General features: G+C 31.0%; 1 protein-coding gene across 1 annotated transcript; it reads right to left on the reverse strand.

Moving 5' to 3' along the window:
• Window positions 1-6474: 6474 nt before the first annotated feature.
• LOC18045329 (GDSL esterase/lipase At1g29670) lies at window positions 6475-10489 on the reverse strand. Its single transcript, XM_006436303.2, has 4 exons — window positions 10209-10489; window positions 9384-9511; window positions 7367-7612; window positions 6475-6998 (listed from the first exon to the last, which is right to left on the reverse strand). Exons 1-4 carry the CDS (start codon window positions 10465-10467, stop codon window positions 6498-6500), a joined length of 1134 nt encoding a protein of 377 aa, XP_006436366.2. The 5' UTR covers window positions 10468-10489; the 3' UTR covers window positions 6475-6497.
• Between the last annotated feature and the right edge of the window lie 668 nt (window positions 10490-11157).

Genomic DNA, 11157 nt, shown 5'->3' on the forward strand with positions numbered 1-11157 from the left:
ACTCCTTTGGTGCCAGTTAAACCTTCATGGATGGCCAATTTACTCATTAAGGTGCTTGCCATAAGCCCTTGTCAGATTGTCTCAAATGTGCTCCTATGGCACTGAGATAATCTTTCACCTTATCACAATCTGGAATAGAGCCACGAATGCTTTTCCCAACATGAGCCTTAATAAGCATCATGCTCAATCGATTGGATCGCTCCCATCGTTCATATGATGCTTTCTCTTGTGGGGTACTTAATTCCGTAGGCACTGGTGGCTCATCCACTCGAAATGCTAAGTCAAGGTCAGTACACCCTAATGTTAGGAGAATTTTCTCCTTCCATTCATTAAAATTGTCACCACTCAAAAAAGGGATCCGAGAAGTATCACTGTTTGGAACAGACAAAGATTGAATAGCTACAAAAACAAACAAAGTACAAGCTTACAAAACATATTGAAGCATAAATTATAAGGAAAATTTACACATGTAAATAATTTCCAATAATTTAAATAAATCAAAGCATCATTATAACTATCCTGTGGGCAAATTATAACATGCAACAGATTTATATCCATATAATGAGACTAGCATATTATTTATTATCTTGATAAATAGGCCTGTGGGCAGCTATTATAATTAAAATAATAAGTCACTATCTCATTCTAATTGAAACACAAATAATAATAATTTCCCTGTGGGGTTAATTATTATGTTTCATTTTACCATCTGATGTCATTAAGAATTTATATGACTAAATTTTCTTAATTTAGAGTGCTGTGGCTATCTCTCAATTAATCAATTGTAACAACTTTATAAATGACATCAAATTTATTCCAATATGCAAATAACATGCACACAGTAAATAATTCAGGCATGTGAATAACATATAATAAATTCCTTATAATCCAGAACTTACAGAGGTGATAATTTCACAAAACAGAAACTAGTATTATTACTTTCCATGGATTTATATCATCAAAGTACATGCCAAGGTTACCGAATTTAATTTTAAGACACCCAACAATTCTTCACAGAACCAATAGCATGGAAATATGACATTTGTCATGCATCAGGTTTCCAATCGTAATATTATGCTAGTTAAACAAATACAGGTGTCCTTTATCATTATTAATGCAATCCAAGAATACAACAAATATATTATATTCAATCATGCATGCATTTATTTACATATTATAATGTACTAAAACTTAATTTAGTAAATCTACATATGTAAGACAACCAACATGTCATCATCGTCATTAACCGAAAACCGAATGTAGACTATTGAATTAATTGAATTTATATAATAACATGCTAGAGTCAAACGAAATAATTAATAATACTTATCAATTCTGCAGACAAGTCTCAAATAACCATTATTGCATAATTCCATTCATGCAGTCCATATGAAAAGACAACGGAAAAATTTTAGGCTATCCTGAAACTATATATATATCACAGAATATCACAAACTCATATTCATATGTTATATCACGCATGCGAAACAATTATTCATATAATAATCAATCATGCTTTAAATTATTCAGATTCTAACATAAAAGAATCGATAACTAGACGAGAAGCATGGCTCTGATACCAACTAAAAGACTATATTCATCATGCGCAAGTTAGAAAACTTACCTCCTGCCATAGTTATCAGATTCAATATTACACAACCTTTCTACTGGAATGCAAACAAAACCAACAAAAACAAGCGATGCTTTGTACTCAGAATTTTCTAGTCTATCCAACACTTAATTCCTGAGAGTAGATGGTATACACAGGCTCTGTTGTTAGACCAGGAACCCTCAATATTTTTTCTTGAAAAAACGTGACCGTAAGTCATCTCCCATCAAGATGACAAGTTTAAATAAAAGAGGAAGTTATGAGCCGTTATCCCCTTGATTTTAGTAAACCACCCGTAACGTGTATGAGAGATATTAGGAAGAGGTGTTTTATCTTTATTCAAATTTTAAACCAAAACCCAACGTTTTAAAAGTAAACTAAATAAAGATAAATATCAATTTGAATTAGAAAACTAATAATTAAAATAAATTAGATGGCCACATTATACATGTTTTTGAAAACGTGTCTAACATATAGAACTTGTAAATTGACATTAAGTTTGAAATTAAACAAAAATTTTGTAAACAATATAGATAAGACTAGTAAATTGAAGGAAAAAGGCAGTGAACGATTTTAAATTTTGACAGTGTTAACTTTAAGAAAATCCTAAACTATTGTACTTCTCGTAAGCACCTCGGTCACACTGCTTAGGCATGTTATGGGACCAATTTGAGACTTCGTCTCTAACGGCAAAGCACGGCACCTAACAAAGTGAAAGGAGTCCAGACTTCAATTGCAGTCCAGAATTCGGATCCATTAATGGAGTCTCCAATTACTCTAATGTCCATGGATGGAGGGTCTCTGCTTACTAGGGAACCATCTTCGAGGACCTGATTCGATGATATGGACGCCCTTGTTGTTGAGGATCCGACCTCGAATCATCTACCTGAGGTCCGGGGTGAGGATCTAGAGATCAGTAGGGATTCTACAAGCACAACATTCTTCAAATCCACCGGGTAGATACCTCACAAATGGTCATGGACTTCAATACTCACAGTATTGACATTAAATATGAAATGAAACAAAAATTTTATAAACCATACATAATACAAGTAAATTAAAGCAAAATGGTTAAATTAATGTTAGAGTAGTAAATTGATCTTCAGAAATGTGAAAAAAAACAAAAATTTAGAAAAATAACATAAAACTTACAAATTGACATTAAGTGTAAAATAAGATAAAAATTTTGTAAATTACATATAAATCTAGTAAATTGTGAGAATTTTGTTTTATTAGAAATCATAAATAAGGATTTAATTAGGAATCATGGGGCAATTTTGGAAAAAAAAACTTACTCTTTCCAAAGTTAAAAGAGTTTCTTAAGGTTCTCTATAAATTTATACTTTTCCCTCTCCCATAACCCTAAATCCACAGTGTTTTCTTTTATTCTCTCTGCTGCTCATTATTCTTTTACTCATACCCTAGGATTCAAACGTTTGCTTATGGAGAGAGTCTTAAGGGTTGGTAAGTTTTACTCTCTTCATAATCTACTTAATTCCCTACCATTGTGCTATATTTAGGATTTTATTGGCATAATTTTAGATTGTTACAAACCATTATGCATGAGTTAAGATGTGTTTAAGTCGTGTTTGGAGTGCTGATTTATTTTTGAATTATGTTAGTTTATCCCTGGTGCGATAAACATCCTGAACAATTTTGGATAGCAAGAATATTCTGAAACAAAACACATATTTTATTGAAGATTTTTAAGAAGAACCATATCTTTTTTTAAACTAGACATGCAGGACATATTGAATAAATTTTGCTTCATAAGATTTGACTTAATTTTCAATTTTATATGGATTTTCGAAGCTGACACTATTACACTAGAAAACTGCAATTCCAACAAGATGACTAAATTCACAAATTATCATTTGTAGTGCCAAATGAACTCGAAAAATTCTCAAATTTTAATAAGAGATTATTGTATGGTCTAGTATTTCCAATTTTAATTTCATTATTTTCTGATTAATGTATACTTTTATAAAAATCTTGGAACCCATTTTGTTTAGTTAAGGCACTATGAGACAATTTTGAATTTATCAAGAAGTAAATAGTTTTGAAAATGTTTTTGGTGTCAGATTCTTTTGAAAAACTTATGAGAGATACCCATGGATGTTCAAAATAGTTTTGTGAAATATTGTGTCATTCTGATTTTTAGATTAAGAGTTAAAATTCTATGAATCAGACTTGTACGAGTATGAATTAGAAAATCAAGTTTTCAGAATAAGTTGTTAATAATTGTTAATATCATTTTGTTTAAGGTGTTGGAGGTGTTTGGGTCTGTTAGAGGCTTAAATGTGTGTTTAGATCATTACTTTAATCGAGGTAATTTCATTTCTAATGTACTGGACATATATGATTATTTGGTCTATTATAAGTACATGTAGGGATGGCAATTGTACCGGCAAACCCGCCCAAATCTACCCGCCAAAACCCACCCATTGCGGGTAATTTTACCCATTGCGGGTGGGTTTAGTATTATAAATGAAAACCCGCACATGGATGCGGGTGGGTTTGGTATTAACCTTATATCCGGTGGATACCCGCATGGATATCCACCAAACCCGCATTATTTTTTCCAAATATTTTTAATTTAATTTTAATCTAAAAATGTATAAAGAAAATAATGTCATTAATCAAATTACCAAATAGCCAAAGGCTCAAAGTTGTGTATGTGTGTATGTGGCCCATCTCTTATTCTAAAGTCATAACCTAAAGAAAACTAAAGGCATTTCCCTTCGAATTAGTATTTGAAAATATTAATTTTAATTATTATTATAGGCATTGTGTTGGATGGGTGCTTATGATGGTGAATGAAATGAATATCTTCTCTTGGAGCTTATTTTAAATGATAATATGAAATGTAATTATTATTTTTAGATACTAGTTTGTGTTTTTTAAATAGATTTGTGTAATTTATACTTAAATTTGAGAATTTGTGTTGAATTGATGTGGAAATTTTAATTTTTCATTTACATTGTTTAAATATAAAATTGAGTATGTTATATGGAATTTGAGGTTATTATTATAAATTTATATATTAAACATTTGTGATTTTAAATACGGAAACCCGCAAAAAATCCGCCGGATACCATTGCGGGTTTGGTAATTGTTAAAACCCGCTGCGGGTGGGTTTTTTTTAAAAAAATTAAAACCCGCTGCGGGTTGCGGGTGGATTTGGTAATTTAAATTTTATGCGGGTTTGAGTTTGGTAATGGCAAACCCGCTGCGGGCGGTGCCCATCGCCATCCCTAAGTACATGTATTTTTATAGCTCTTTGAAAATTAATTAATTTTCATAAAAAAATTAATTTATGTAAATGTTTTCAAATTTGAAAATTATGTTATTTTTTATGATTTTAAAATAATATTATAAATGCTTTTGAATACATAATTTGTTTTTCTAAATGATTATCTTTTATGATATTGTCTACAAAACATTATACTAGAATTTGTTTTGCAAGCCTAATTCATTATTATGATCTTTCATGAGTCTAATAAGAATGTTTTGATCATGTATACAATAGACATTATTTATGATTGTTTGGGAGTCATCTCTTGAGACTATACGGGGGCCAACTCTCGAGGGCTAGAGTGTCGCGAAGCACCACATATAGTACAAGGTGCCACGTGCAAATTTCTATATATGAAAAAGAAATTTAAATGTTTTGACTCATTATCCGTAGTTATTTTGATTCTAATTCTGATCATATAGTACAATACATATGTTTTGTACTAATACTGAGTTTTAATTCTGAGTGTGCAACAATATTCTGATTCTAATTTTATTTCTGGCTAGATCGCCAAAAGTATAGATGACACTATTTGACATGAGCTAACTTTTTTGTTTTCTCTTTGTGTGTTATATGATTTGCTTTCATGATTAATTATGATTATGATAGTTTGAATCATTTACGAAATTAAGTCTTTCTGTTATAATCTGTCATTTTATTTATTATTTATAATATATGTTTTGATAAAAAGGGATTGCAATATTTTTAATACTCGATAACCCTTGCTTGTTGGGAATGTTTTACCTGTCGAGCAGCTCACCCCTCATCATTACTTTTTACAAACTAAGTACTTTGTTGAGAGAAATGCTCATCTTTAGAGTTAGATATTCATTTACTTTTGTTAATTGGATAAGAGAAGGACAAACTCATGTTTCCTTTAAGTTTATTTTATGAACTTGTAATTGAGAAGTTTTGAGACTTTTGTCATATTTATGTCTTCGGGAAAAAATACTTAGTATTAGCTAGACATATGAATTTGTGGATTTATTTAAATAAAATTTGTAGTATTTTAATTTAAGATTTTTATGTAATGATTTTGATATGTGAATAACTTCATTTACCATGTACTTTGCATGTGTTAGATTTGGGGTGTTATAGAAATCCTGAATTTTTTATGAATGATTATATTTGTTTTATGCAGTTTGTATTCTTGTGTAAGTTGGACATTTGAGCCTATCAAATCAATCATTGGATTTCTTCACTTTTATAACATTCCTAATTAAAAGTCGTCACAGTTACCGCGGTTATGGAACATGTAAAATATAAAATGTCAATTATTGTAGATTTGATTATATTCTTTGATTCTCTTTTGATCTCTTCTATAAAGCCACCATTCCTGTGATTTGATATGGTTTATGTTTTTATTCATACATATCACAAAAGAAGCTAGTTTGGAATCCTATTGATCAGCTATTCCACCAACAAAATTTTGAGCAAAAAATCTTCCTCTCACCACAGTATTAATTATTGCTATTCAACAAGCGATAATAACTATTATTAATTTATTTTTTCCTACTGTAAAATAAAGAGAAAACAAATGAATAACGTAGGATACAATATTGAGGTTTCACTAAAAGAAGAGCATCACCTGTATTACAAAAATGGAAGCTGAATGAGGCGACGAATATCAATTGGATAAGCATCAGTAGGATTTAGGGCTATGTATGCTCTTCCGCCGGTGATCACATTGACAGTCTCACTCGGATGGACTCCATCCCAAAATATGTTGGCATATCTGTTAGAACAGGAAGTGCTAAAAGGGATGCACGTTAAAATACCATTATTCATGGGTAGATTGGCGACGGGACAACACGGGCCGATTATCGTTGTTACTAAGTCATCTTGTATTCCAACTGATGCGTCAGCAAATAAAAGATCGTATGTATTTATATAGATAAATTTGGCATCCCTGAATTGGTTATTTAGGTCATCAACTAGGGTTTTAAGGTTTGTATTGAATAGTTGGATTGCCTTGTTTATGTAATCTACACATGCAGAACCATTTGTGCCGTACATTGCCACAGGGCCCGGTGCACAGCCAAGAGGACCTATTCCAAATAGGGCTATCTTCTTTGCTCCATAATTATGCAAGGTCTATTAAGCAAAAAGGGAAACAAAATTTAGAAAGAAATTCTTAAGAAAAAAATAAATTAATGTGGAAAGAAATAAGGAAGAATGATTTTTTTTTCTCTTTTAGAATTTGCTTTTATCAATTGGGTTCTTGTATAAACTTATTTTAGATAAACTGATGAAATCCAAATTCATTGGTTAGATAAAAATATATCATGTGGGCTAAGAGCTATTTAATCCAACCAATTGAATTATACATCAATTTATATAAAATAAATTTGTATATGAGCTTGTAGTTCCATCTTTATCCATTTTTTATACCTCATCACGTTCTGAGTGTCAAAGCAATTAGGAAATTAAATTAACAAAGAGATGTAAGAGGAAAAACGGACCTTTAATTTCTGAGAGTATTGTTGAATAAGAACTGTGGCATATTGGTCAGGCGGGTATTGACGACTTGTTGGATAGAACTGGGGCAATAAGTAATTGTTAATGTAATCGTTGCTGCCAAATCCAACTGTGTACAAGCATTTGCTTAGGTGCTGAGTAGCTGATTCTTGATCTCCTAGTATGCTTGCAATGCGAGAGACTGTAGTTTTGTGATTCTGTAATTGACCGTTCAGGCTAATTACAACTCCCTGAAAAATTAGATAAGAAAAAAATAAACAACTCTTTTTTATTAGTACTTAAAAGAAAACTCGAGCCATTTTGTGCAGGCAAAACATCAACTCATTTTTTTCTTATTTCAGTTTTACTTCATAATGATTGGGAGATTCAAACCGTCCAAATTTTAACTTATAGATAGAAAGGAGACTAACGACTCAACTAAAGAGTTTTTAGTAAGAAAATAAATATATATATATTATTATTCCGCTGAAATTTTTTTAAAGTATAAAAAATTAAGGTAAACTTTTCTCCTGTCAAGTTAAAATTCATTTGGTATTGAAATATTGTGACTTTAATTTTTTTTTTAAATATAATGAAATTTAATCAATTCCGTTGTGGCTTTCACGCTGCATCTGCCACCACCACTACCAAACGGATCTTTGATTCAATGGTTGCCCACCTATGGCCCTGCATCTCTATCGGAGGTCCTAGACTCCTAGGTCCCACAAAAATTTTGAAATGGCCCTCCCTCTCTATATGAGAGATCCTAGCCTCCTAGGTCCCACAAAGATTTATATCATGTGCATAAAAAAATATCGTTAATAATTTCGAATCTAAAAATAAAGTTAGATATACGTGACTTTCTTTTTATTAATACTTAGCCCAACGGCCAACGGCGAACGGCCAACGGCCAACGGCTAGCGGCAACCGAATCTTATGCGAGTAGATTATGTGACTTAATTGTAATTAATTATTCTAAAATTTTGGAAAATCATCTTTTAAATTTATTTATTGCCTTAATTGGTATATTTCTCAAGCAAACAACTTTCACTGTTTACGCTTTTTCAAACCCGACTTATTGTCAGATTCAAGATGTTTTACGTCACTTCTATCCCTACACAAAAGCATCCAATTTTTTGTCAAGCTCAGTGCATGAGCCTATCAATGTTTTAAAGCTCATTAAAAAGAAACCAACGCTTTTGTTCTTATCTATTATTGTATTTGATGCACAAGTATTTCTTTATCTCCATCTAATGAAGCGTAAGGGCTTGACTATGTAGTTTTGAAGAAACCTTTTTAACTACTTATTCGAACTTCAACCCTAAAAAAGAAATTAATTTAGGCTTTTCATAGTCTAAAAAACAACTATTATTGTATCTAGTAAAAATATATAGAGGCTCTTCGGAGTTTTTGACCTATTAGTTTAAAATTTTCTTTGATTAGTTCCTTGTGTTCGAATTGCGATACAGGCTAAAACATTAATTTTAAACTTAGCCTACCCCACATTGTTGAATAAGAAAAATAATTTAAATATCCACAGTGATGGGTCTCTATGTCATGACTTACTCTGTCTCTATTTGAAGAGGCGTACCTAACAAAACCTAACAATATTTATAAGAAAGTGAGGGTCTGGCAGACGAATATAAAGGAGGTAGGTCTCAACAGAAGCCCATCTTGTTGGAACTACATTAATACTCAGTAGCCAAACAGTTATAATTCCTCATAGAGTAATAATATATGTACAAACTTCTTGTATAAATTTATTTTGTACAAATTGATGTGGCATGATAAAATTAGTTGAATTAAATATTTGTTAGCCCACATGATATATTTTTATGATTTTTTATTTTCATTCAACCAATAAATTACTACAAAATCAGTTTGTACAAGATAAATTTGTACAAGAATTTATGTTGTATTATCACTCTTCATAATAATGTTGTATAATTCATAGTAAAGAGAGATATAGCAAATTTGATATAATTAACGAAATGGAAAAGAGCTTGTGGATGTTTTATTTACTAGATTATTTCTTCCAGTTTCCTCGCGAATTCCAGCTCCTCCGGATGCATAATTTACTCCTTTGAGGATTTCCTGACCACTTGCCGTCGCAAAAGGTGGAATGAAATTGTCAAATCCAAGAAGTTGAGCTGCAAAGAAATTAAAATGGACTCGGGCTAGTTATTTTTTTTTTTTTCTTTAAATTGTTGAAAGTGCTTTTGGGAACCTACCTTTTTGGTTGGCTTAAATATTAAACGTTTATTTGGGGTTTAAATAAGAGACATATATACGTATCAAATTAATTTAAAACCAACAATGTTTCTATTCTCCACATCTTATATATTAGAAATTTTAAAATATATTAGAGATACCATATTAGTTACACCATAGGCAAATGATATTATGACATGTGTTTATTTATTTTAAAAAATTATCATGCAAATGATGGTTATATTAAATTTAATTATACATGTCATACATGCATTAATTGGTTGTATTATTTTTTATGTGTTCTAGAATTCCTCCTCATATACATCTAGAATTCCTTCTTACATACGTACATACATTTGTTTATATATTAGTTTAGAATTCTGCTCCCTCTAATATCCGCAGCAACTCAATATGGTCAAACTCAATACCTCACAAGGATAATTAGGATATTGTAATTTAGGATATAAAAAAAGAATAAGCACATGAAATGGTTATTGTAGTAAGGCTAGAGACTTCAAGGGCTATTTAAATAATATTGAAGATTCAGGGACCTAGACGATAAGATCAACAAGGTTATTTCGGAAATTTTCAAAAGTTAAATGCATTTACGTGTACAGAGAAAGGAGGAGATCGTACTTATAACGTCAGGCAAGTTTCGGCCGTTGGAAAATCTTCCGGTTGGCCCTCCGGGGAGATCGATTCCGTACGGCAGATAATTGGCTCTAGCTCTTGTTGGAAGATTGTTGTTATTGCCATTATCATATAATGAATCTCCAAAAATGAAATAACAAGGAACTTGTTGCACTCCATTTGCCCAATTTGACAACCTCAAAATCAACACTACTACTCGTAGTAGTAGCACTAAATAGCATATTTTAGGCCTCCAATATTCCATCGAATGATAAAGGAAAATAATAATAAATAAATAAACAAAACTATGAGTTGAATATATACCCAAAAAAAAAATCAGGATAGTTTCTCAGAATCACTAGGGGTTTGATAATGAGAAAAGAGATTGTTGAATATACGAACAAATGGAGTAGAGAGTTTGATGAATTATAGCAATGGAGCTGAAATATCAGAGAATGGTTTTGTACGATATCATTAATTGACATCCATAACTCCAAATAAAAAGTAAAACAGTAATTGGACCATGCAATCAATGGTGATGGGTCGGGAAGCTGAAATCGAGATATCAATAATTTTTCCTTGATGTATAAATTAATTGATGAGTTGGCTTTAACAAAAAGGCAGCAATAAAGCAAAGAATTAGAGTTAAGAGAATCATGCTAATGAGAAAAGTTTAATTTGATGATCGATAATTTGCTAAATAAAATTGCATATACTTGTCACACGGTTATGGCGAAATTAATATTGGGATATGGGAGACTGTTTTAGTCATGCTTAGGTGCAGTTGGGAGAAAAAATAATTACTGCTTTTAAATTATTATTTGTATGGCTTAAAATCTCCTAATTTTACTCTTTAAAATTTGGGTTAATTATTCATATATAGATATACAACATAAGTCTTTTGAATAATTTTTAAAAGTATAAAACTAATTAGATAATTAGTTCAAATCCTAGT

The sequence above is a fragment of the Citrus clementina genome, unplaced genomic scaffold (genome assembly GCF_000493195.1).
Source record: "Citrus clementina cultivar Clemenules unplaced genomic scaffold, Citrus_clementina_v1.0 scaffold_4, whole genome shotgun sequence".
In the NCBI taxonomy this organism is placed as follows: domain Eukaryota; kingdom Viridiplantae; phylum Streptophyta; class Magnoliopsida; order Sapindales; family Rutaceae; genus Citrus; species Citrus x clementina.